At 38.0% G+C, this 23,295-nt stretch overlaps 1 protein-coding gene across 4 annotated transcripts in view; it reads right to left on the reverse strand.

Moving 5' to 3' along the window:
* Window positions 1–23,295, reverse strand: part of SYT1 (synaptotagmin 1) — a 562,599-nt gene that overhangs the window by 180,396 nt on the left and 358,908 nt on the right. For all 4 annotated transcript variants that reach the window (XM_080659089.1, XM_080659091.1, XM_080659090.1 and 1 more), the window contains one exon: window positions 19,163–19,345. In XM_080659089.1, coding sequence (XP_080515215.1) covers window positions 19,163–19,328 — 166 coding nt within the window. In that variant the 5' untranslated portion in view covers window positions 19,329–19,345. The remainder of the gene's footprint in view (window positions 1–19,162; window positions 19,346–23,295) is intronic.

Here is a 23,295-nt window from a genome sequence, read left to right on the forward strand (position 1 = left end):
ATTAGTAGTTACCATGAAATAGCACCAAAAAATAAGAAAAGAACAAAATGGGAATGAATGATGCTTTCCAGTGCAATTTTGTAAAAAAAAATTTCTGTGAAAAAAAATTTAATTGTACACAGTACAAATTGGTATTAGTTAGAGAAAAGAAAATCTCTATTGCCTTTTAAGTAAGAACTCTTTGGCTCTCTCCCACAAGCTCTTTCTCTTTCCTTGTCTGGGGTAGGCAGACTTCTAAGATGGCTCCCAAGACTTCTACCTCTCCCCTGCCCCCCAGGACCCCTTGGGTACACATCCTATATAATCCCCTGCCCTTGAGTGTGGACCAAACCTGTGATGCATTGACTCTATATGGCAGATGTAATGGGATCTTGACAATGTGTGAAAGGTCTCAACCCAGTTGATTTTGAATTAATCAAAAGGGAGATTATTCTGGGTGTGTCTGAATTAATCAGGTGATAGCCCTCCAAGAGGGACCTGGCCCTTTCTGAGGTGACAGAGAGGTTCTCCCATTTGCCCTGAAGAGACAAACTGCCATGTTGTTGAAAAATGCCCAGGAAAGGGGTGCCTCTAGGAACTGAGGATCTCAGTCCTACAACTGGAAGGAACTGAGTTTCTGCCAAAACTCTGAAGGAACTTGGAAGAGGGTCCTGAGCTGCTCTCCTATAGTCCAGTGATACGTTGATTATGGTCTGGTGAGTCACTGACCAGAGGACTCAGTTAAACTGTGCCTGGATTCTTCATACACATAAACTGTGAGAGGATAGATGTGTACTGTTTGAAGTCACTAAGTTTGTTATAAGCTTCTCTGTAGCAGTAGAAAATGAGTATCTCTCCACAAACCAATTTTTGGCATGTATTTATAATAGTGAAACATAGTCTCCAAAATTAATTTATTAAGTAATCATTAGTCTCTACTCTATAGGAGCAATATGTATGAGAATGTCCATATCTGTTCCCAAAATAATTTAGGCAAATCTGGAAGGATAATACAAATAACTCTGACATAAAATTGGCAAGTGCCATAAGCATGAGGCCTGTGGCAAGGACAGGGAAACAGATCATAGAAGCAGGGTAAACAGGTCAATATGTTGGTATGTGGTCTCTGCAACACTTTATAGTCCAGGTGAATTAATCCTTTAAGTGTATCTGAAAGAGTTTCTAATGTTCAAGCTATCAGTGCACTGTCACCAACTTCTCTGTCCTAGGTTCACAAGTAATTTCTTCTGTGAAATGTATGAGAGATTTGTGGTAACACCAGGGCTGTGGATATATGGTGGCGTTTAGGAGTAGCCAGGAAAGGGTTAGCTTTGCCAATGGTAATGACAACCTATTTCCCTTTCATCTCATTCTGAAACCACCTGAACACTTATCCAATTTCCCTCATCCTGTTAAGTGCATGAGCTATAATTCTGTTTGTATTCTCATGGGAGAGAACAGTTAACATTCCCTGCTTTCACCTTCTCACTCCTTTTTCACCCAAGTCCTCACCTCACACCCTGCAAGCTGGCTTCTGATTCCATCTCTAATGAAACAAGGCTTCCCAAGGTCAATAAAGAGCTCTAAATCCCCTGGACTTCTTTTTCAGGCATAATATTCCATGTTCTACTTGCAGCGCTTGCCATGCCTGGATGCTTATATCTCTAATTATTTTTTCTCATGGGTCCAAAAAAGAAAAAAAAAATTAGCTGGATCACACTCTGTTCCTTAAATCCCAGGAAGGCTTATTATATTTTGCAGAATGAATATGACCTGCTTAGCAAAGCATTAAATGTTCTCAAAAATGGGGTCACGTACTTTCTCTTCCAACCATATCAATACATGGAACCTACAATCCAATCACACCAACCAAATTGTTAACCATAAAACTCTGGGGTGGAATGCACCATACATGTTGAACAACTTATGTTACTTAGGACAGAAGGCCTTTCTATCAGTTCTTTGGTTAGGCAAATCTTCTGGTTCAAAGCATAATTCAAGGCCACTTGTTTCTTAACTCCTTCTGTAATTAATTTCTGTTTCTTTTGTGTTTTGCTTACTTTACCTCTCTTTATTTTTTATTTTTTTTTAAATATATTTTATTGATTTTTTACAGAGAGGAAGGAAGAGTGATAGATAGTCAGAAACATCGATGAGAGAGAAACATCGATCAGCTGCCTCTTGCACACCTTCTACTGGGGATGTGCCCGCAACCAAGTTACATGCCCTTGACCGGAATCGAACCTGGGACCTTTCAGTCCGCAGGCTGACGCTCTTCCACTGAGCCAAACCGGTTTTGGCACTTTACCTCTCTTTAATACAGATTTCATTTAGTCCTACTCAAAAGTATGTTTTGCTTAACATCTTTGAGACACTTTACTTCCTATAAAATTGGGATCATAAATATGTGTCCAACAAGGTTGTTATGAGGAATAATTGTTCAAATCATAATTCAATATATAGTACTAATCACTCAGAAAATATTGGTAGTGATGATGATGATGATGCCATCTGCTCCCCGTCGGTCCCCAGGCTGAAAATACCCTAAGGACAGATTATGCATTTCAGTTATTTTTGTTTGTCCCAAACTTCAAGCAGTACATTCGATAATTTTTTAAAAATTAAATTGGCTACTGTTTCTCAGAAAATCTTATTTAGCTTCTATGACACTGCCCTTCTGCTTTCCCCACTATTCTCTGACAGCTCATTTATCTTTTCATCCATTTCTCTACTCATTCATGAGTCATAGTCTAAGAATTTATCATTGACGCTCTTCCTCCCGACCCCCATACATTCTTACTACTGACAACTATCCACTTTTACAACCTAAATTTATATGCGATCAATTCCCAAACCTCAGTTTCCAAAGCTGAACTTTCTTTTGCTTTCCCCATTCCCTACAAGACAGACCCTGAAATGGCTACCCAGCTTCTCCGGAATGATTTTTCATTCTCTGCACTAGACACTCTCAGAGCCAGTTGAGTGCTTGTCAACTGCATGTTCACAGAATCTGTCACATCTGTGCCTTCCTTTCCACAGCAATTTAGGCCTTCATTACCTCTATAGAGTCCCTCCCGTTACCTCCTGCATGCTTTGTCCCTCACTCCTGGCGTTCCCCTTACAATCTGTCCTACCCGCACACTGCTGCCAGACTGCTGTTCCTAAAACAAAACTATAATTATGTTACTTCCATGTTTAAATACTTTGAATGGTTCCTGGCTCCTCTTTAACTATTAGATAAAGTCTAAACTTCTTAGCTGGATATTGATGGTCCTCTCTAACCTAATTCTAAATTACATTTCCAGTTTCATCTTTGATGACTCCTCTACATATTAAGTTTCAGCATGCACCACTGTCTTATATTGTTATTGTTTCTATGCATATCGTATCTCTCCTATTAGATTATAAGAAGGATAACTTATTTTATTTTGTATTCTACCACTCAGCCATTAATCCATGCCATACACATTTATTGACTTCCCACTCTTTATAAAGTATATAGCATATGCCTATAGTGGGAAAGAATGTTCAAACTCCAAGGTATCTTCTAAGACCTTAAAATCTAGTAAAAATAAGATATGAACATCATGATACTACACGATAGAAGATAAATATAGTAGAAGAGTAATATGGATATTCAGGAGGAACATTATAAAAGAGCTAGCATTTGAATTGAGCCTTCATCATTTAGGATAGGGAGGCTTGCATATGCAGAGATGGGGAGAATGAGATATCAGATTTAGGAAAATCATGGACTAAACTATAAAGGCAGGAAGTAGAGCTATATCTCTGCAGAACAGTGAATAGTTCACTCCAGAGAAGCGGAAGTGAGGTAGGAAAGGTGGATTGGGATTAGACTACAGAGGTTTTGGCTGACAAATAAAGGAGTTCAAAAGTCAGTTAAGGGGGAGTAGTGAATATTTTTAAATATTTTTAAAATATTTTTTATTGATTTCAGAGAGGAAGGGAGAGGGAGGGAAAGATAGAAACATCAATGAGAATCATTGACCGGCTGCCTCCTGCACACCCCCTACTGGGAATAGAGTCTGCAACCCAGGCATGTGCCCTTGACCTGAATCAAACCTGGGACTCTTCAGTCCACAGGCCCATGCTCTATCCACTGAGCAAAACCAGCTAGGGCATTTGAGCAAGGGACTTGTGTGTTCAGAGCTGAGCTCCATGGAAGAGTTATCTGGGAGATTTATGTGCAATGGATTGGCCAACAGTGGAAATGGTTGTGGGAGGGTCTCTTAGTAGGTTCTAGCAATTGTAATAATGATGGGGGCCCAAATAGAGCAGTGGCAATGGGAATGGAAAGGAGAGAGAGGACCAAGAGCAAGGCAAAAATACTTGTTAACTAGTGGACAATGGGCACAAAAATTGGGGAGACTTAAAGACTATGTTAGAGTGTTGAGCTTTAAGGTAGAGGAGCATGTGTACATGTGTGTGTGTGTGTGTGTGTGTGTGTGTGTGTGTGTGTATGCATATGTGTGTATGTTTGAGGAGGAAGAAGGTGAGTTTTGGAAATGTGTGAAGGAAACCAGAAACAAAAGATAACCAAAAGAGAACATGATTCCATGTGTATGAAATGCTATGACAGTCAAAAGCAATTCATAGTGACAGAAAACAGATCAATCACTGCCTAGAACTGTGCAGGAATTGACAGAAAAGAACTAGAGGCAAATTTTTGGAGTGATGATTACCTTGTACACATTTGTCAAAATGCTCAGCATTATACATTTACAGTGGGTGCTTCTTATTGTATGCACACCATTCCTAATAAAGTTAATTTAACAAAATGGGGGAGCTTACTAGAGACATCAGGGCTAGAAATTGAGTTTTGAGTATGTTTTACATAAAGGTAGTATGGGAATTCTTGAAATTATGAAGAAATATAAATCATAGAGGTAAAGAATGCCAGCAGCAGATCATTAGAGAATACCTCCCTGTAAGTAGGTGATTGAGGAGGCAGAGAGAAAGAGAAAGTCAAAAGCAGAAAGGAAGGAAGCTAGTTGGAGTTCAAAGTATTAGAAAACAAGGGAGAAGAGAGTGTTAATAAGGATAGGTGCATGGCATTGGGTACATACAAGCCCAAGTGTTCCTGGCTGAATGAATGGCCAAACCAGGTAATCCAGATAGAAGCAAAGGCTTGTGTAAGTTCCCATGGAAAATAAAAGTAGCAGAACTGACTTGGGGAAACTGTCTGTATGTTTCCTATAATTGAAGACTGTTAGAAACATGGCAGTGCTTGACTTTCAGAAAGAGTATTAAACTCAACGCGAATGAAAGTAACTGGGCTTCCACATCAGTGGCACTGTTGTTACAGCTGAAGACTACTTAATGCAAAACAGCAAGCCAGATTTCTACTGATGAGGACCTGGAGGGCGGCCAGGTAAATGGCATTAGGCCACGTTAGCAGTTATGGGAAAGAAAGGTGCATGGATGACAGCAGCTGTGGAAAGGTGAGGTGCCAGGGAACAGTTGCAATCAGTGTGGGTGGAAGCTGGCTGGCCAGGCCACTGTGAAGCACCACTTCAAGATAATAACAGTTTGGTGTTATTGCAACAATAGTATTTGCCTGACTAAATGGTTGTGCTTTGTGTGGCTAATAAAGTAAAACAGATAAATTCATACGAGTTTCCTATAAACCGCTATTCACTACAGAAACCCTCACACCCTGGCCGGTGTGGCTTAGTTGGTTAGAGCATCGTCTTATATACAGAAATGTTGTGGGTTCGATTCCTAGTCAGGGCACATACCTAGGTTGCGGGCTCCATCCCCTGTCAAAAGCAAGCAGTCAATGTTCTCTCTCACGTCTCTCTCTTTCTCCCTCTCTCTCCCTCCCTCTCTCTCTCTCTCTCTCTCTCTCTCTCTCTCTCTCTCCTCCCTCCCTCTCTTTCTCCCCCTTCCTCTCTCTCTAAAAATCAATAAACATATCCTCTGGTGAAAATCCAAAAACAAACAAACAAAAGAAATAGAAAAGTTCACAAAAGTGACCATTGTGGGGAAAACTGCTGCAACAAAACACGTCCAGGCATCTTTGAACTCTCTCAGTGACAGCACAGGAAACTGGACTGTGTTATCAGCAATTCTTATAAAAAAAAAGAGTTCATCTTGTTTCCTAGGCATTCCAATACAATACATTATTTTTAAAGATGAAACTAGTGCCAAGTCCCAGCTCTCCACTTGAATAAAACTGCTTGTAGGGAAAGCTGTTTTACCCTGAGGACCAATTTGGTGGCTGCTTGTATCTCAATGTTGAATCAGACAGCCAAAGAGAATAAAACAAATGAGGAACATTTTTATTCAGCACAGGCAACGAGGAAAGAAACAGAATGGAAAATGACAAAGTTAAAGAAAGGTCAAGGAAATGGAGAGGAAAATAAAAGGCGAGGGAGAAAGAGAAAAGATTAGTTGTGAAGTCCCGAGTGGTTGAGGGAAGGCAGAGTGGCTGTGCAAGGTGCCCAGCTTGAGTCCAGTGTGATGCTGACTTTCGCCTTTGGTTATTACATCACCCCTTTCCAGTAAGAGCCTTTTAGAAGCCATTTCTTTTTTTATTAAGATATATTGACAAATAGCTACAGGGGTGGGCAAAAGTAGGTTTACTACTATGCATATGGAAACTAATACAATAATCCTATCTAATAAAAGAGTAATATGCAAATTGATCATACCTTTTCTACACCCACAAGCCACGCCCACCAGCCAATCAGGAGTGAGTATGCAAATTAACCGAACCAAGATGGCTGTGGCCACAGAGTGAGCAGGAGGCTTGGGTTTCCCAGGCAATGCAGGAAGCCAAACTTCCCGCACACCCTGGCTGGCCCTGGCCTCCACTCAAGGCTACAAAGTTTCAATTATAGAAGATAAATAAATCCCAGATACCAGGGCCTCAGCTTGGGTCGCCATGGGGCGTGGCCAGCCTGCAAACCACCACAGGCCCCTCACCCAGGCTGCCCCACGCCCCAAGGGAACCCCCACCCAATCTGGGATACCCTTCAGGGCCAACCAGCTGGCCCCCACCTGTGCACCAGGCCTCTATCCTATCTAATAAAAGAGGAATATGCAAATTGACCATCACTCCAACACACAAGATGGCTGCCCCCATGTGGTCAATGATGGCTGCCCCCATGTGGACACAAGATGGCTTCCACAAGATGGCCAGCAGGGGAGGGCAGTTGGGAGGGACCAGGCCAGCAAGGGAGGGCAGTTGGGGGCAATCAAGCCTGTAGGGGAGGGAAGTTAGAGGTGACCAGGCCTGCAGGGGAGGGCAGTTAGGGGCAAACAGGCTGGCAGCAGAGCAGTTAGGCATCAATCAGGCTGGCAGGGGAGTGGTTAGACATCAATCAGGCTGGCAGGGGAGTGGTTAGGGGGTGATCAGGCTGGCAGGCAGAAGTAGTTAGGGGCAATCAGGAAGGCAGGCAGGCGAGCAGTTGGGAGCCAGCAGTCCTGCATTGTGAGAGGGATGTCCGACTTCCCATTTAGGCCCTATCCTGGTTGAGAGGGATGTCCTCTCAACGGGCAGTCGGACATCCTTCGAGGGTTCCCAGATTGGAGAGAGTGCAGGCTGGGCTGAGGGACACACCCTCCTGTGCACAAATTCCGTGTACTGGGCTTCTAGTCCTACATAATAAAAGCCTAATATGCAAATTGATCAAACTGTGGAACAACCAGTGGAATGACTGGTCGCTACGATGTGCACTGACCACCAGGGGGCAGACGCTTAATGCAGGAGCTGCTTGCAGCCTGCAGGCCCCAGGCCAGCCAAGGCAGGTGTCAGCGGGGGCCCCCCCCGATAGCCCTGCCGGTCGCCCTGCAGAGGGAGGCGACCAGCAGTGGTGGCAGGGGGCAGGGCTGGCAAGCTGGCGGTGCCAGGCCCGCCAAGGTGGGTGCCAGCAGGGGCCCTCCGATTGCCCTGCTGGTCACCCAACAGATCGGCCCTGATCACCGGCCAGGTCTAGGGACCTTACCCATACACAAATTTTGTGCACGGGGCCTCTAGTTAATAAATATTAATACTAAACTATTTCATGTACTCACCACTGTAAACCTCTTTTGCCCATGATATATATTTGTTTCAGGTCTATAATATAATGATTTGATATTTGTATATATTGCAAAATGATTATCACAATAACTCTAACATCCATCACCACACATAGTTAAAATATATATTTTTTGTGTGATGAGAACTTTTAATAAAAATCTTCTCTCTTAGCAACTTCCAAATATACAGTACAGTATTAATGATAGGCACCCTGCTGTACCTTATATCCCCAGGACTTAGGTATTTTATAAGTGGAAGTTAGCGCCTATGACCCTCTTCACCCATCTCACTCCCACTGTACCCCCTGCTGTTGCCAACCACCAATCTGCCCTCTGTATCGATGAGGGGAAGCCTTTTCTTGGTAATATGATTATTAGGCTCTTTTGAGCAAAAAAAGAATAATAATTCTGCCTACTCTGAGCCAAATTTTGTGTTGGGGCTAGAGACACAGATAAAAAGAGTGTTCAGATCTCATGTAGATTGGTTTGTATTAAGAGAGAAAACACATACAGATGAGTAAAATAAAAATTATAAACACATGTAAAGTGCAGACTTACTACAGAGTGACAGTTGTTGGTTAATAGATTAGGCAGTTGGTAGCATGAGGATAGGAAGACTTTTAAGAAATGAGAGTTCTGCCCTGGCCGGTTAGCCAGGTTGGTTGAAGTGTACACCAAAAACAGGTTGCAGGTTCCATCCATGGTAGGGGCACGTACGAAAGGTAACTGATCGATGTTTCTCTCTCACATCAATGTCTCTCTCTCTCTCAAATCAATGAACATGTTCTCTGGTGAGGATTAAAAAAAAAAAAAAAGAGTTTTGAGGGATATCAAGAGATAGTCCACGTAGACGAGCAGTGGCAAGCAAGAAAGTCCAGCAGAGGAGGTTGTACAAGAGCTGGAAGCGTGGAACACTTTGGATAATGTGTTCAATAACTTTGAGAGTTTCTGTCCTGCTGAAGCAAACTGTGGGAGGGTAAACAGCTGCAGGTGATGCTGAAACTTATACAAGAATCATACCAAATAATCTCAGAAAAAGCCATTGCTGTCTTGCTAAGAAATTTTAATTTAGAGGTTCTTCTAGCAGAAAAATTCTGAGTCTGTAGTGCTATTGAGGCCCAGAAACAAGTTAAAGTTATGTGCTTTGGTTTAGCTCCGAAGCATGATATACGCAGCCTAGCACCTGGAAGGTGCTATATGCCTTGGACACTTGAACTTTGAATATGTCCAACATTATATTCAGACATCGTTTTAAGCACTTTATGTATGTTAATACTTTACTGCTTATACTTTTCAGAGGTAAAGTACTTTTATGATCCTTGTTTTACAGAGATAATAAATGATTTGCCAAAGGTCATACGGTATTAATGGCATGAGTGATTAGCACAGCATTCTGGGCAAAGTACAGGGCTACAGAAGTGTACAGAAGAATTTAGAGAGCAATATTTACACGATTATAGCAGTAATGTTTTTAACCCACTAGAATAGTTTACTGCAAGCATGTCAAACTCGCGGCCCGCAGGCCGCATGCCTCATTTATTTGGCCTGTGTTAGCCTTTGAGTTTGACATGCTTGGTTTACTGATTTGAAAGAACTGTATTCAAGTCCTTATGAAAAATAAATTATTACAATATAATTTTACTTTCAAGGCATTGAACAATATAGCTCAGTCAATTAAATTTTGTTACCCTGAGATCTTGGACCTTTTCTAAGTTTCTATGGATAGGTGCACACTACTTTAAGTATGTGGCATATTTAACAGTAGAATGTATTTCTCTTATTTGTAGTACCATTGCCACCCTCCTTTTTTTGTTTTAACTTTTTTAAAAAATATGTTTTATTGATTTTTTTACAGAGAGGAAGGGAGAGAGATAGAGAGTTAGAAACATCGATGAGAGAGAAGCATTGATCAGCTGCCTCCTGCACATTCCCTACTGGGAAGGTGCTTACAACCAAGGTACATGCCTTTGATCAGAATCGAACTTGGGACCCTTCAGTCCCCAGGCCGATGCTCTATCCACTGAGCCAAACTGGCTAGGGCTGTTTTAACTTTTAAGTGTAAAAATCTTGTAAGAGAAACGAAAAAGGGAAAGGGTTCAAGTGGTTTTGAAATTCCTCTAGGACAGCAATTTCAATGAAAGTGTTGCTTGGTTGAAGAAACCTTTAAATGGTCCATTATCTTCTTAATCTTTATTTCAAAGTTATATAAGTTCACTTAAAAAGGCAGGCTGAAGAGGAGATATCAAGTTCAATCCCTTTGTTGTAATAGTCTTATAAATGAAAATAAAAACAAAGAAAAATAAAGCCTAGTGCTAAAAATATAATAGTACATCACATATTTTCCCTTTGGTTTTCTGCTTCTAAATTTTTTATCCAATTGAATAGACTGGCACAAATCTGACATATCAGCAGTGCAATAAAAGATTTACCTAGTCATTAGAGGAAAGGAAACAGCAGTCTCTCAGCTTCTTTCATTCTGTTGTCTTTATAGATTTGCATTTGTAGTCAGGCTTCCTTGAGGGGAAATGTAGTCTGTGTTTTGACATGTAACTGCTATGTGCTGAGGAATAGAGGTTTAACACTATTTTAAAATATATTTGTATGTCGGTGTAGTATTTCAGCAAGGTAATTCTTGAACTATTTTTTAATATATGTCCAAAATATAGTTCACTCCCTTATTTTTCTCAGGTGTGTTTTCTTAATATCTTTGAAATGCTAATGGAATGTAGTTCAATATGGTTTAGAAACTTCCCTGAGATCTTAATTGACTTGGTGGCTTTATGTGCTTCGAATTACTCTGTATTACCCAATGCTTTAGAAGTGTATAAACTCTCTAAACACTAGTTCATTTTACAGGCATGAATTTCTTGGGGGAGTTTTCTGCATAATAGGGTCCCAGGAGGGAGAAAAAATTTAAGGACACTTTTAAAGAAACTTCTTGAAAGCCAGCATCAGTAACATATTTTTTGTTAGGTTTTAACATTGAATATAGTGTGCTGGTAGGATCATAGTGCACACATGTTCTTTAAAATTAGTGTTTTCTACAATACCCCAGTTTATAAAAAATATGCTATAATATTCCTTTAACTCCCTCAGATTATAAATAATAGATAATATAATATACCTACACATATGTTTTAAAAATCAATAAAACTATGATATAAAATAAATAAAAAAGTAATTTATAATTAAATTACTTATATTTCAGTATGCAATTCTTCAGGCACAACTATACTAGTAGCAAGACAATGAAGTAATCATTACAACTGCTAAAAGGAATATTTGAATTTAGAGAAATAAGACAAGGAGAAGATTTTTGAAAAGAAAGGAGAAAATAAAAGATCAGAGGTTAGACAAACATGAGAAACAAAACTATAATATTCAGTTTATATTAGAGCCACACAAAAATACTTTGTGTTTATATGACAGTTTTAGGTTCAGATAATTATTAACAGGGTTTCCTTTGTTATTTTTGATTATGTTTCATAAAGTTAGTTCAGCTAATGTTTAATGGGGTCATTATTTTTTTAATTTTTATTTTTTTAATTGTTTGAAGTATTACAAATAGTAGTACATATGTCTCCTTTTTTTTTTCCTTCCCCATTGACCTTCCCCCGGCCTCCCCTTCCCCCCAGTACATGCCTTTACCTGCCCCCTCCCCCCAGTGTTTTTTATCCATTGGTTATGCTTATATGCATGCGTACAAGTCCTTCGGTTGATCTCTTACAGCCCCCCCCACCCCCCCGCAACCTCCTCTGCCTTCCCACTGTAGTTTGACAGTCTGTTCAATGCTTCTTTGCCTCTGTATCTATTTTTTCCCCATTTCATTCCTTTAAAAAATCTTGCCTCTGCAGACTAGAAATAATCATATAATAACAAAAAATGTTTGAGTCCCAATTTCCACATCCAACAGTTCTGAGTCCCCTTAATGGGGTCATTATTATTTTTATTTATTGTTGACAGTATTATAGATGTCTCCCATTTTAACAGGGTTTCCTCCTATATGCATGGTCTCTGGAGATTTTGAAATTCATGCAAAATGCAAGGCAATTTTTCATAGTGTGAAACTGTCTCACATGTTCCAAGATGTGTAGGTGCCTGGCCTGTAGGCTGCCCCTCATGCCCTTCTTTTAGAACACTAAAAATGGCCTACAAAAATTCACAGCATACTGTAGGGGGCAGTGTCAACTCTATTAAGAACCAAACTGACTTTCTGTCATAGGATTAAGTTTTAAATAATAACTCTTAACACAAACACACACAGTATTCAGATACGCACACATTTATATTTCCTATATTTTAAATCAGAATTAAACTTGAGAAGATGATGAAATAAACTAAAATAAACTAAACTATGTTTATCGAATGTAAGCATGACTCACTACATGGTGCTGGATGACTTGCACCCTTATCTCTCAGTGTCCTTGTCTGAAATTGGTTCCTTCAGCATTGCATTGATGAAGTTACTCAATACTGCAAAGCATTTGCTCTGAAAAGAACACTTATCGGTATTGCAACTTTTTTCTTAAATGTATTTCAACTTAGCAGAGGTTAACAATGAATAATGTCACCTAAACGTTTTAGCCAATGCTTCTCTGAAGTGAGAAGAATTGAGTCAGCCAGTGATAGCTGAATCATATGCAAAGTTCGTGTATATGATGAAACAAATTGCAACTTAGGTAGTAATGGGTTATTCACAAGCCAACCTAATAGAGTGCAACAAAAGAAATGCAGAAACTTAAATGAATAAATAGGTACTTTTCTTTAAAGCCAGGCAATGCAACAACAAACTCTGAATTAGTATTAAACTTGTGTTCTGAGTATTCATTCATTTAAAACAAATATTAAAAGATGAATATCAAATATCAACCAATACTCTGAACAGACACATAGAACTCTAATAGTTTCAAGTCATGTGTGTTAGGAATGGTGGAGGTCATTTGCAGCCTCTGGGCTATTCTGTTAAGACATAATAAAAAAACTGCAAGTTTTTCCTGACTAGGCCTGTCAACCTGAACCATGTGTAACTTCCTTGGACAAATAACTTGTCTTACTAAGCCTCAGCCTTCTTATCTGTAAAATGGGGAAAATAATTGTTTTCATCTAATAGAATTTTTATAAGGCAGAATTGAGGTTGATTTTAGAGTGCATGGCACATATTTCCATGCTAAGTGTTCTATAAACAGCCCTGGCTGGTTTGGCTCAGTGGATAGAGTGTGGACTGAAGGGTCCTGGGTTCAATTCCAGCAAAGGCACATGTCTGGGTTGTGGGCTTAATCCCCAGTAGGGGCATGCAGGAAGCAGCCGGTCAATGATTCTCTCTCATTGTTGATGTTTCTATCTCTCCCTCTCCCTTCCTCTCTGAAATCAATAAAAAATATATTTTTAAAAAGCTCTACAAATATTAGCCATTACCATAATTATTGTTATTTACATGATATGTATGTTCTTAAGAGTTCTCTTCATACGTTCCTTGACGTATGATAATGACTTTATGTTCAATCTGCAGCCACATGAGAAAAACATAGTTACTGGACAGCATTTTTCATCATCAATGAATATTGCTTGTGCCATATTTAACCAACTATATTAGTATTGGTTGTTGAGTTTCTTTGGTGGTTGGAGAGAGAACACTGATATACCTACTACTTTTTCAGGCCACTGCTTTCAGATCTGTTCCCTACAGTCACAGGTCTTTAGAGCTGGTAATAGGGGTATCTTGGAAGAGTGAGTGAAAGACATCTTTAACTCATCACAGTAGCTCTGCTTTGTTTTATATAGTATTTTGTTTTTGTTTTCATTTGAACAAAGAGATCCTTGGCTAAAAAAGTTTTGAAGACTATTGTTTTGTAGATCAGTTTCTCCAAGCATGGCACAAGAAATACAGTGTTTAGTATAACGTAATATTTATAATATGATAATATCTATACAGCTATTTCTAGCATGGTGTTAGACACTTTCAAATATGAGAGATACAAATATGTATAAAAAAATTGTTCTTGCCTCTGAGGAATTTCCATTTCAATGAGAAAGACTAGTTAAACAAGATAAACCAAAACCAGATAACCAAGACATTTAATGAAGAGCTTTGAAAGGCTGGAGAAAGACTTAAATATTTCTGCTTTAGGAAATGATGGAAATTCTCACCTAAGTGAACATTTGAACTGGTTCTTGAATTGAAAAAAAAAAAAAAAAAAAAAGAATGTGTCAGGGTTAATAGGAAAGGGAGTCCAGGAAGAGAGAAGACACTGGAGGTGAGAGTGCTGGCTGGTTTTGAGAGGCTTTTCAGGAGGAGAATTAACAGGATTTGAATGCAGGTATAGAACTGGAGATGAAACATATGAGGGAGACAAGGATAATAGTGAGAGTACTTATTTGAACAGCTAGTTGGGTGAAAGCTCCCAGGGAGAGCATGTAGATTTCAAATGGAAAAAGGGTTGAAAATGGAAACTTGTAAACAGGGACCTCGACCACTTAAGGGAAGGAAAGACAATGAAACAGGAGACCAGTCAGTAAAAAAGAATAAGGAGGAAAAAAAGGAAGAGGAGGAAATGAGAGCAGAGTTCTGGAAATTAAGAGTTTTCAGATGATGGTGGCTGACAATGATGACAATGCAGAAGTATCTGAATGACTGAGGTTGAGAATAAACCCCATACCTATGCATCAAGAAGTATCTGTGATTTAGTTAAAACAATTTTACCAGTATTTGAAGGATAAAAAGACAGAATGGAAGGAGCTGGGTTGTCAGTTTGGTGGAGATATGGAGGAGGAAGAGAGAACGGTAGTTGACAGAGGTGGTAAAGTAAGAAGAAAAGTTTAGAGAATGAAAGAGGAAAACTGACATTTCTTAAGCACTTAGTGTGTGTGTAATTTTGTTAGGAATTTCAGATGTGTGAACCTTGAGCATGTGTATGGACTAAACGGAATGAGTAAGACAATGAAATTACAGGAGGTTTTTTATTTTTATTTTTTAAGGGAAATTAGAGGAGGTGATGGGAAAAGGAAATAGAGAGGGAATTTGTCTTTCTTAGAACAGGCATATTGGAGTGGATTTAAAGAATGGAATGCTTAAATACTTGGTGGCAAAGTTTCTGGAATTTGGGTGTCTGACCTGAAAAGACGGCTTTTATAAAATAGAAATAGACTTGTTAAAAAAGACAGCTTGATTTTAATAATAGCTAACATTTGTAAAATGCTTACTCTGTGTCAGACACTCTGCTAAGCACTTTATATGAAATGGTGTCTTTACACAACAAACCTATGATGGAGATTTCTCGCCCCCTCCCATCCGTCCCCCTTCTCCTCCCTTTATACAGGAAGAAGCTGACAATGGAAAGATTAAGTGACATTCCTGAGGTCAAAAGGCTAGTATGTGGTGGGGCTAAGATTTGAACCCAGGCAATCTGTGACTAGAGTTTGTGGCTTGAATCCCTGTGTTAAACTGTTTATCCAATAGTATTTCTGCATGAATTACATAAGTACTCTTAGGCCACTTGCTCTTATTCTGGGCTAAGAGTCAGGACACGGCTATCTGGTTTTCTGCTGTGCTTAAGGAAAGGTGCACTCTACTTCAAGAAGCTCATGAATATCAAAATCTTAATCACAGCTCTTCGGATGACACGAGTTCATGCTTTACAAACCAACTACGGCCCTAGTCATATTAAAATCAAAGTTGCAAAATAAAGAAACATTCTGAGAAACCTTGTCTGCTTCATTTAGATAAGTGTGCAGAATGAATTGAAAGATAAAAATGCTCCGCATTCACCATTTCCTTTTCCTTTTTTTAATTTTAAGCCCCGTGGTGTTATGGATGATATCATCAGGCAATTTGGTTTGAATATGTTCCATGCTGGACTGTGCAGATTACCCAACTAATGACATGCACACTCCTTGCCATTGTGACACCGCTCTTCTCACAAGTGGGAATTTCAAGTGACAGACTAAAGCTGTTTGCTATCAATTCTGCAAAAAAACCCACATCTGCCAGATAGACAAGATTTAGTTCAGAGACCGAAATCGATTAATATTTTAATTTGTTACCTGTCATTAGAGTCACACTGTATTGCGCCAAGTCAAAAGTGATAACCTTTATAAAACATACTCTCCAAAAGGAATTGGATTTTAGGAATATATTTTATTTTTGTCTAATGTTGTTCCATGTGTATAAATCCCACTAGAAATTTCAATTACACTGACAGTGAAATTGTAATGGATTGAAATGAAAGTGTGAAATGTGCAGTTACATATTTTTAATAAGAAGGCATGGCTATACTTATGATAATGTTTTTATAACACTTATTTACCATACCACTTCAAAATTTTAGGTTATTTCATTTGCTGTTTCCTGTTAAGGCCAGGAGAAAACTAGCAACATAATATCTCTATAGGTGTCACTCACATCCTCTGACAGGGTATTATTGTAGGCTGCTGGTCAAAAGCAAATCTCCATGGAGAACACTGATTACCTGGTTTGATTTCCAGTGCCCACAAAAGTGACACAGAAATGGGACAATGGCTTGGAAAGGAATTAAATGAAGTTGATTCCTTAGAGCCAAGGGAAAGAAAAAAAAGGGAGTTTCATAGCTATTTTTCCCCCCAGTTGATTGTTTTCCTACTGATGAACAGGGAGGAATAATATAAAGTAATACCTGGCTCTAAGTGGGAAAGGCTAAAAAATGGTTATCACTACAAATATGGAAACAATGTGATGACACAGTCAAGCACTGTGATGATGTTTTTCTTAATATTATAAATGAAAAATCTACAATATGCTTTGACTTTTCAGCATCTTAAGGCCTCAAAGTCTAGGAGGGTGGTTCAGGATATAAGTCAACTTAAAATTCATTCATTCAACAAATAGATATTGAGTGGCTCATGTGTGGCAGGCACCACCAGGGATATAAATATGCATTGAACAGACCCAACTTTTGGCCCTCATAGAACTGACATTACTTTGGAGGGAGTCAAATTATTTAAAAGCAAATTATCACATGATCTCACTCATTTGTGGAATTTAATGAACAATGTAAACTGATGAACAAAAATAGAGCCAGAGACATAGAAGCATCAAACAGACCATCAAACTTCAGAGGGAAAGCAGGGGAGGGAGAAGGTGGGGGGTAAGAGATCAACCAAAGGACTTGTATGCATGCATGCAAGCATAACCAATGGTCACAGACTCCAGGGGGGTGAGGGCATGTGCTGGGGGGTGGGGGTGGTGGGGAGAGGTCAATTAGGAAAAAAGGAAACATATGTAATACCATATGTAATACTTTAAACAATAAAGAATTATAAAAATAAAAGCAAATTATAAAATACATAGCACTGTAAATGGTGCTAAGTAATATGGTGAGAAATAAAAAGTAAGGGGAAGGACAGGAAATGCTGACAAAGACAGGGTGTGATAAATGGGTCATAATGTGAAACTGCATGGCTGAGGAAGTCTAACTAAGAAGATGGCATTTGGGCAAAGGCCTGAGGGAGATGAGAGAATGGGTTGTGTGGATACATGGAAAACATTCAGGCCCATAGTTATCAACATTGCCATGCCTTTCACACTGTTTGCTCGTCCAGAGAGGGAGATGGTATTGAAGACAAGGCAGAATATGGATTTGATTTGGTTATTCATTGCTTTCTCTGCTTCCTTAATAACACATTTCTTTTAAAGTAAACATTTTGATAAAATATTCGAGTGAGAATTTGCCTCCATGATATATGTATTTGGTTTCTGCCAAATTTTATCAAACGTGTCTAGATCAGTCCATCAGCTCAGCAGCAGAGCAAGGAAGGGAACTGGGAACCTGCCTTTCCCAGAGGAGGGCTCTATCTACTGGACCAGCTCCATCCCACTGGGTTATGGGTCTTCTTACTAAGAATGGTAATTACTGACAACCGTGCAAATAGTGTCTCTCAGATGAACTTGAATTTCTTAAAGGAGGGCAGACAGATCAACAAGTAGTTAATTACTTGAGGGATAAGAAGTTGATTCCTTGTCTATTTTCATTTAGTTTCTCAATGTCTTTATAGAAAAATTCTCTTACAAATTTTATAAATCTCTCATCTGGATCATTGCAACAGCCTGCTTTGTATTCTACCCTTACCCCTCTAAGCACATTGTCGACACAATAGCAAGATGATTTTAAAGAAAAACCTAAGCCAGATCCTGGACACCTCTGCCCAAAGCCATGCAAAAGCATTTTATTTCACTCAGATTAAAATCCAAGTTCCTTAGAATACTCCACAAGGCCCCATGTGATATGGCCTCTGCTACAGTGCAGATTCATCTTTGCCCCTCTCCACCTTGTACTTAAGGCACACACAGCTCCTTGCTGTTCAGGCAGATTCTCACCTTAGGGCCTTTGCCTGTATTTCCCAGGTTATTATAACTTTCTTCCCTAATTCCTCCAGGTTTCCTTAAAAACCAGCTTTCATCATCCTACATAATAACAACCTTTTCCTCCCTATCCCCTTTCTGATCCCATTTACTAGTCTTTAGTTTTCCTTACGTTATTTGTTACTAAATAATGCATTATATATATTTGCCTGTTTATTGATTTATTACTTCTTTCCCCCACTAGAATATAAGCTTTGTGAGGGCCAAAACCTAGATTTCCCAGCACCTAGAAAAATATTAATACAAAGTTAGTGTTCAAATCTGAAGAAAAAAATAAACCTGTAGTTTAAAATTTATATTAAATGCCACTGATTGGACTTAGTGTTATACAAATAAGTGGGTACAAATTACTTATTTCTTAATGACAAAATTTAAAAAAACTGTGCCAAGGTTTTGAAATATTAACAAATGAAGAAAAGAAAATCAAACTTTACAATTGGGGAAGTGCATTTTAGTTACCACTTAGAAATAATCTTTACAATGGAGTAATTTCATAACCACAAATGTAAAATACAGCACAATTCTTAAGCATTAATATTCTTGAGAGAAACAGATATTAAAGAAGATAAAAAAGAACCCACTTACATTAAATACATGATGCATATTTTTGGCAATACTGCTGTTGCAATAATTAAAAATAAATCAAATATATGTTTATAATATGTTAGAAGGAATTCTGCTTTCTACTGAGTAAGATGATTTTCAACCATTTATTTTCCTGAAGTAACAATATGTACTACTCACGTGGAATTTTATGTAACTCATTCATGAACTTCTCCTTCAGCTTAGAAAAGGCATTTTCCTTTCCTTCTCCGGGGCTGGCTGGCTCTGTGGCATTATTTGGTGTAACAGTCGAAACAGTGGTGACAGGCGGGGCTGCCAGGGCCTCAGGATGACTCTGGCTCACCATTTTAGGTTCAGGTGAAACTGTGAAGAGAGGGAAGCGAAAAAGAATAATTCAAAATGGCTTAACTGATCCCACATCAAAGGTATACCAGGGATGAAAAAGCATCAGAGGGTGCACCTGCTCACTGGGTAAATGGTCCATCATTAGCATATTACTTTATGTTGCTTCATGAAATATTTATGGAACCACAGTGGAGATTCTCTCCCAGAAGGTAAGACCAGACAGTTACTGAAAGCATTCTCTCCCCACAATACCATGAAAACTCTCAGTCTATTAGTTATTTATATAGGCAATTGTTTGCTGGGTAGATTTAACTCTGTAACCCATATCTCACAGAAAGGTGTATGAAATGATTGCTGAAAACATACATGCTCTATGTTCAGAACATTCTGCATTTTCTAAAAGAAAAAGACAGATCAAATATTTATACCGGAAATGTTGGTAAATGATAGTATACATTCAAAATGTTAGTGAATTTTAAAATAGTTATGGAGACTACTATTAAAACATTGCTACTCTAAGAGGTCATGAATGTCATACTGAAATTCGTTCTTGAATCTGGTTTATTGATGGTGCATTTTCCTCCCAGTCTTATCTTTTTTCCTTTTTTTTTTTTTTGACATTTACTGCAAACAATACTCTGTTCAATAATTTACTTGTGAATTTGTTGAAGTCACTGTATATGCGGTATGATTGATTATATATACCAAGGCACTGATGAAGAAACATGGCTTGTCTGTCTCATTATTTTTGTTTATTTAGTTTGAATATATTAATGAATTATTTTGTTAACTTAATTCATTCAATTATTTTACATATTTTTTATCTACAAAATATTAAAAAAATTAATCCTAATGTAGTTAGTGAAAAAAACCCTTAGCTTTGAATACAGAAGCTATCAGATCAGTTCTAGTCCTCTTCACTAGCTAAATGAATTTTAACAAGGCATTTGACCTCATTTAATTTGCCTTTTGAAATATGAAGAAGAAAAACCTGTCCTGCCTAGATTTTTCTTAGTATACATAACATAAATATATAATATTGTAAGTATATATTTATATTCCTAAATATAAGGAAGGCTTTCTAAAGGGGTTGAATTGAAGTTATATTCTCCAATTTAAACATATTTTGGACTTCTGTGTGACTTAAATTTCAGGCTGTGCTGGTGAGACAGTGGGCATGAATTTAGGCAGAAATAGGCAAATACAAACAGGCCTGGGCATGAGTAACCTCCTAGTCTCAGCAGGGATGTTTATGGAACCATAAAGCTCTTTTTTTTTTTTTGATTTGCAAGGAAATGGAGATAACCCGCAAACATAAAAGATTTTTATAGAATTCAAAGCTTTTGTGAGTTAATTATCTATACTTCTGTGTTTAGTGGAAGTACAATTGAAAGAAGAATAATCTCAAATGTATGGGTTTATTACTAAAATCTTAAACAAAATCCAGAGATTTTGGATATCCTACAAGGAGATGGTGGCTGAAGCTAACACCAACACACAGGAAATCAATTTTTATTTTATAGTACCATAGATTAGTTCTTTCTTTTAAGCTTTACATTTTCCACTAGTAGCTAATAATATAATCCTAGAGGGTAGAATCAGACAGATATGGTTTCAGATCTCTGTTCTTCAGTTTCTCCATTTGTAAATGAGCATAATCATACCAAATACATGAGGTTTTAATGAGTATGAAGTGAGATAATCTACGCAAAGAATTTAGTACAATGTCTAGCATGTAAGTTCATTCCATCTATTCCTTCCCATTTTGAGAGATAATATTGTTTTTCCATAGCAAGACTAAGAATAGTTACATGGCTCTTGAAAATTCATATCTGTGGATATAAGGTGCTTATCAAGAAACATTTTGTAGATGAAAGAACTTGCTAATTATTCAGTCCTGACTAATGTGATGACTTTATATTCTCTTATGTACTCTAGTGCATGAAGCATTACTTGCTTATTCAGAGAAAAATTTATATTATGCTCAATGATAAAATAATAGCCAACTGTTATTGAGTAGCTACTAAGTGATTTCGATACATGAAATCTTATAGTTCTCATACCACTCCCATGAGACATGTATAATTAAAATCCATTTTACAGGTGATGAATACAGAGGTTATGCAATTGGTTCAAAGCAATATGGTAGTAATTACTACAGTTGGGATTTAAATTTAGGTGTCTTAACCACATAGTGTAAGACTTGTACACTATGTGATCAGTATCTGATAAAATTGTATTTTCTGAAAGTTTTTTACTACAACCCCATAGTAAAAAGTGCTCCACTATACACACTCCTTCTACCTATGTTATATACAGAATAAAAGTTTCACATAAAAACACTTGCCTTTACAATGTGTGAAATATTTTGATATATTCAGTTTTGTTCTGTTCTTTTTTCACTAAAAAATTCTAGTTGTGCCTCAAAATTATGTACATAAATTTCATAATCCATGAATGGTTTGAGACCTACAGTTTGGAAAGCCATTATAATAAGGGACATGTTGAGATACAATAACACTCAATGAGGCTAATAAAAAGTAAATATGCCATTTATCAGGAAGCTACTATGTACCAAAGCTATCATCAATATTTAACTATAATATTTTGAAGTCTCATTACAATCCTGAAAAGTAACTCAGTCTTATTTTACAGAAGAAACTGGGATATGGAGAGGTTAAGTGGTTTGTCCTGTAAGAGCTTGCCTGATCCAAGGTTCTTCCCACCAGTCTACTCTAATAATAACATTTAAGTCTCATTAAACAGTGAAATCAATGCTGGAAAGGTATTTATGATTCTCTTTAAATTGGGTTACCAGTAAATGAAAAACACAAATAATCTTACTAATAGAAAACACATTACTTAGTGTTAGAGGTATAGTCATTTAGTTTGTTAAAGTGGAATTTACCAACCTGGAATGTGCCAAGATAATTATTATGGAATAGAAAAAAATTTTTTTCTTCTAGAAGAAAGTGCAGTACAAAGACATGAGCAAGCAGTGCTCAAAAAAAGAAATACAAATCCTTCCTGACCAAACTTAAGTGTTTGATTTCACAAACACTTGTGAAAGTTAAAATAATAATGAAAAAATATATATTAATTAATATATATTAATATGAAGGTAAGGGTACAAAAAATTGGGAATTGGGAAAGACAATTGGGAAAGACAATAGATTAGAAAAATACTTTATGGAGAATCAAGTAACAGAACAAATCAAAAGCTGTAGAAGCGCTCATTTTTTTGCTAGGAATTTGCAATAAAGAATTAACCTTAGGTGCATAAACAATTTAATATAAAGATGTTTAGATTATTTTTAATATGAGAATACCAAAAACTATTTAACAGAGATATTTCTTAAATTATGGTAATCCTATATAATAAAAGCCTAATATGCTAAGTGTCTGGTTGACCGGTCAGCTGTTCAACCAATCCAAGCATAATATGCTAATGATATGCTAAGGCCACTCAACCACTAGCTATAATGTGCACTGACCACCAGGGGGCAGACACTCTGACTGGTAGGTTAGCTTGCTGCTGGGGTCCAATTGGGACTGAGCAAGATGGGCTGGAAACGCCCTGAAGCCCTCCCATGGTCCCTCCCTGGCTGGCCAACCTCCCGCATCCCTCCCCGGCCCTGATCGTGCACCTTCAGCCAGTCCTTCAGCATGGCCTGCACCCTCTTGCAATCCGGGACCCCTCAGGGAGATATCAGAGAACCATCTTTTTGACCCAATCCCAAAGGCCAGGCTGAGGGACCCCACTAGTGCACAAATTCGTTTACTGGGCCTCTAGTCATTAAATAAAATAATATTATTAAACTAATCTTAAATGTGAACAGTTACAAACATGGAAATACAGTAGATTGCTAGATAAAAAATACGTTATGAAACATTATATGAAGCATGTCCACATTGTCTAAGTAAAACATTTTGTATAGAAAGGTTGGAAAGATACATTTAAAAATGTT

This window comes from Plecotus auritus (genome assembly GCF_963455305.1).
Source record: "Plecotus auritus genome assembly, chromosome: 3".
Lineage (NCBI taxonomy): Eukaryota > Metazoa > Chordata > Mammalia > Chiroptera > Vespertilionidae > Plecotus > Plecotus auritus.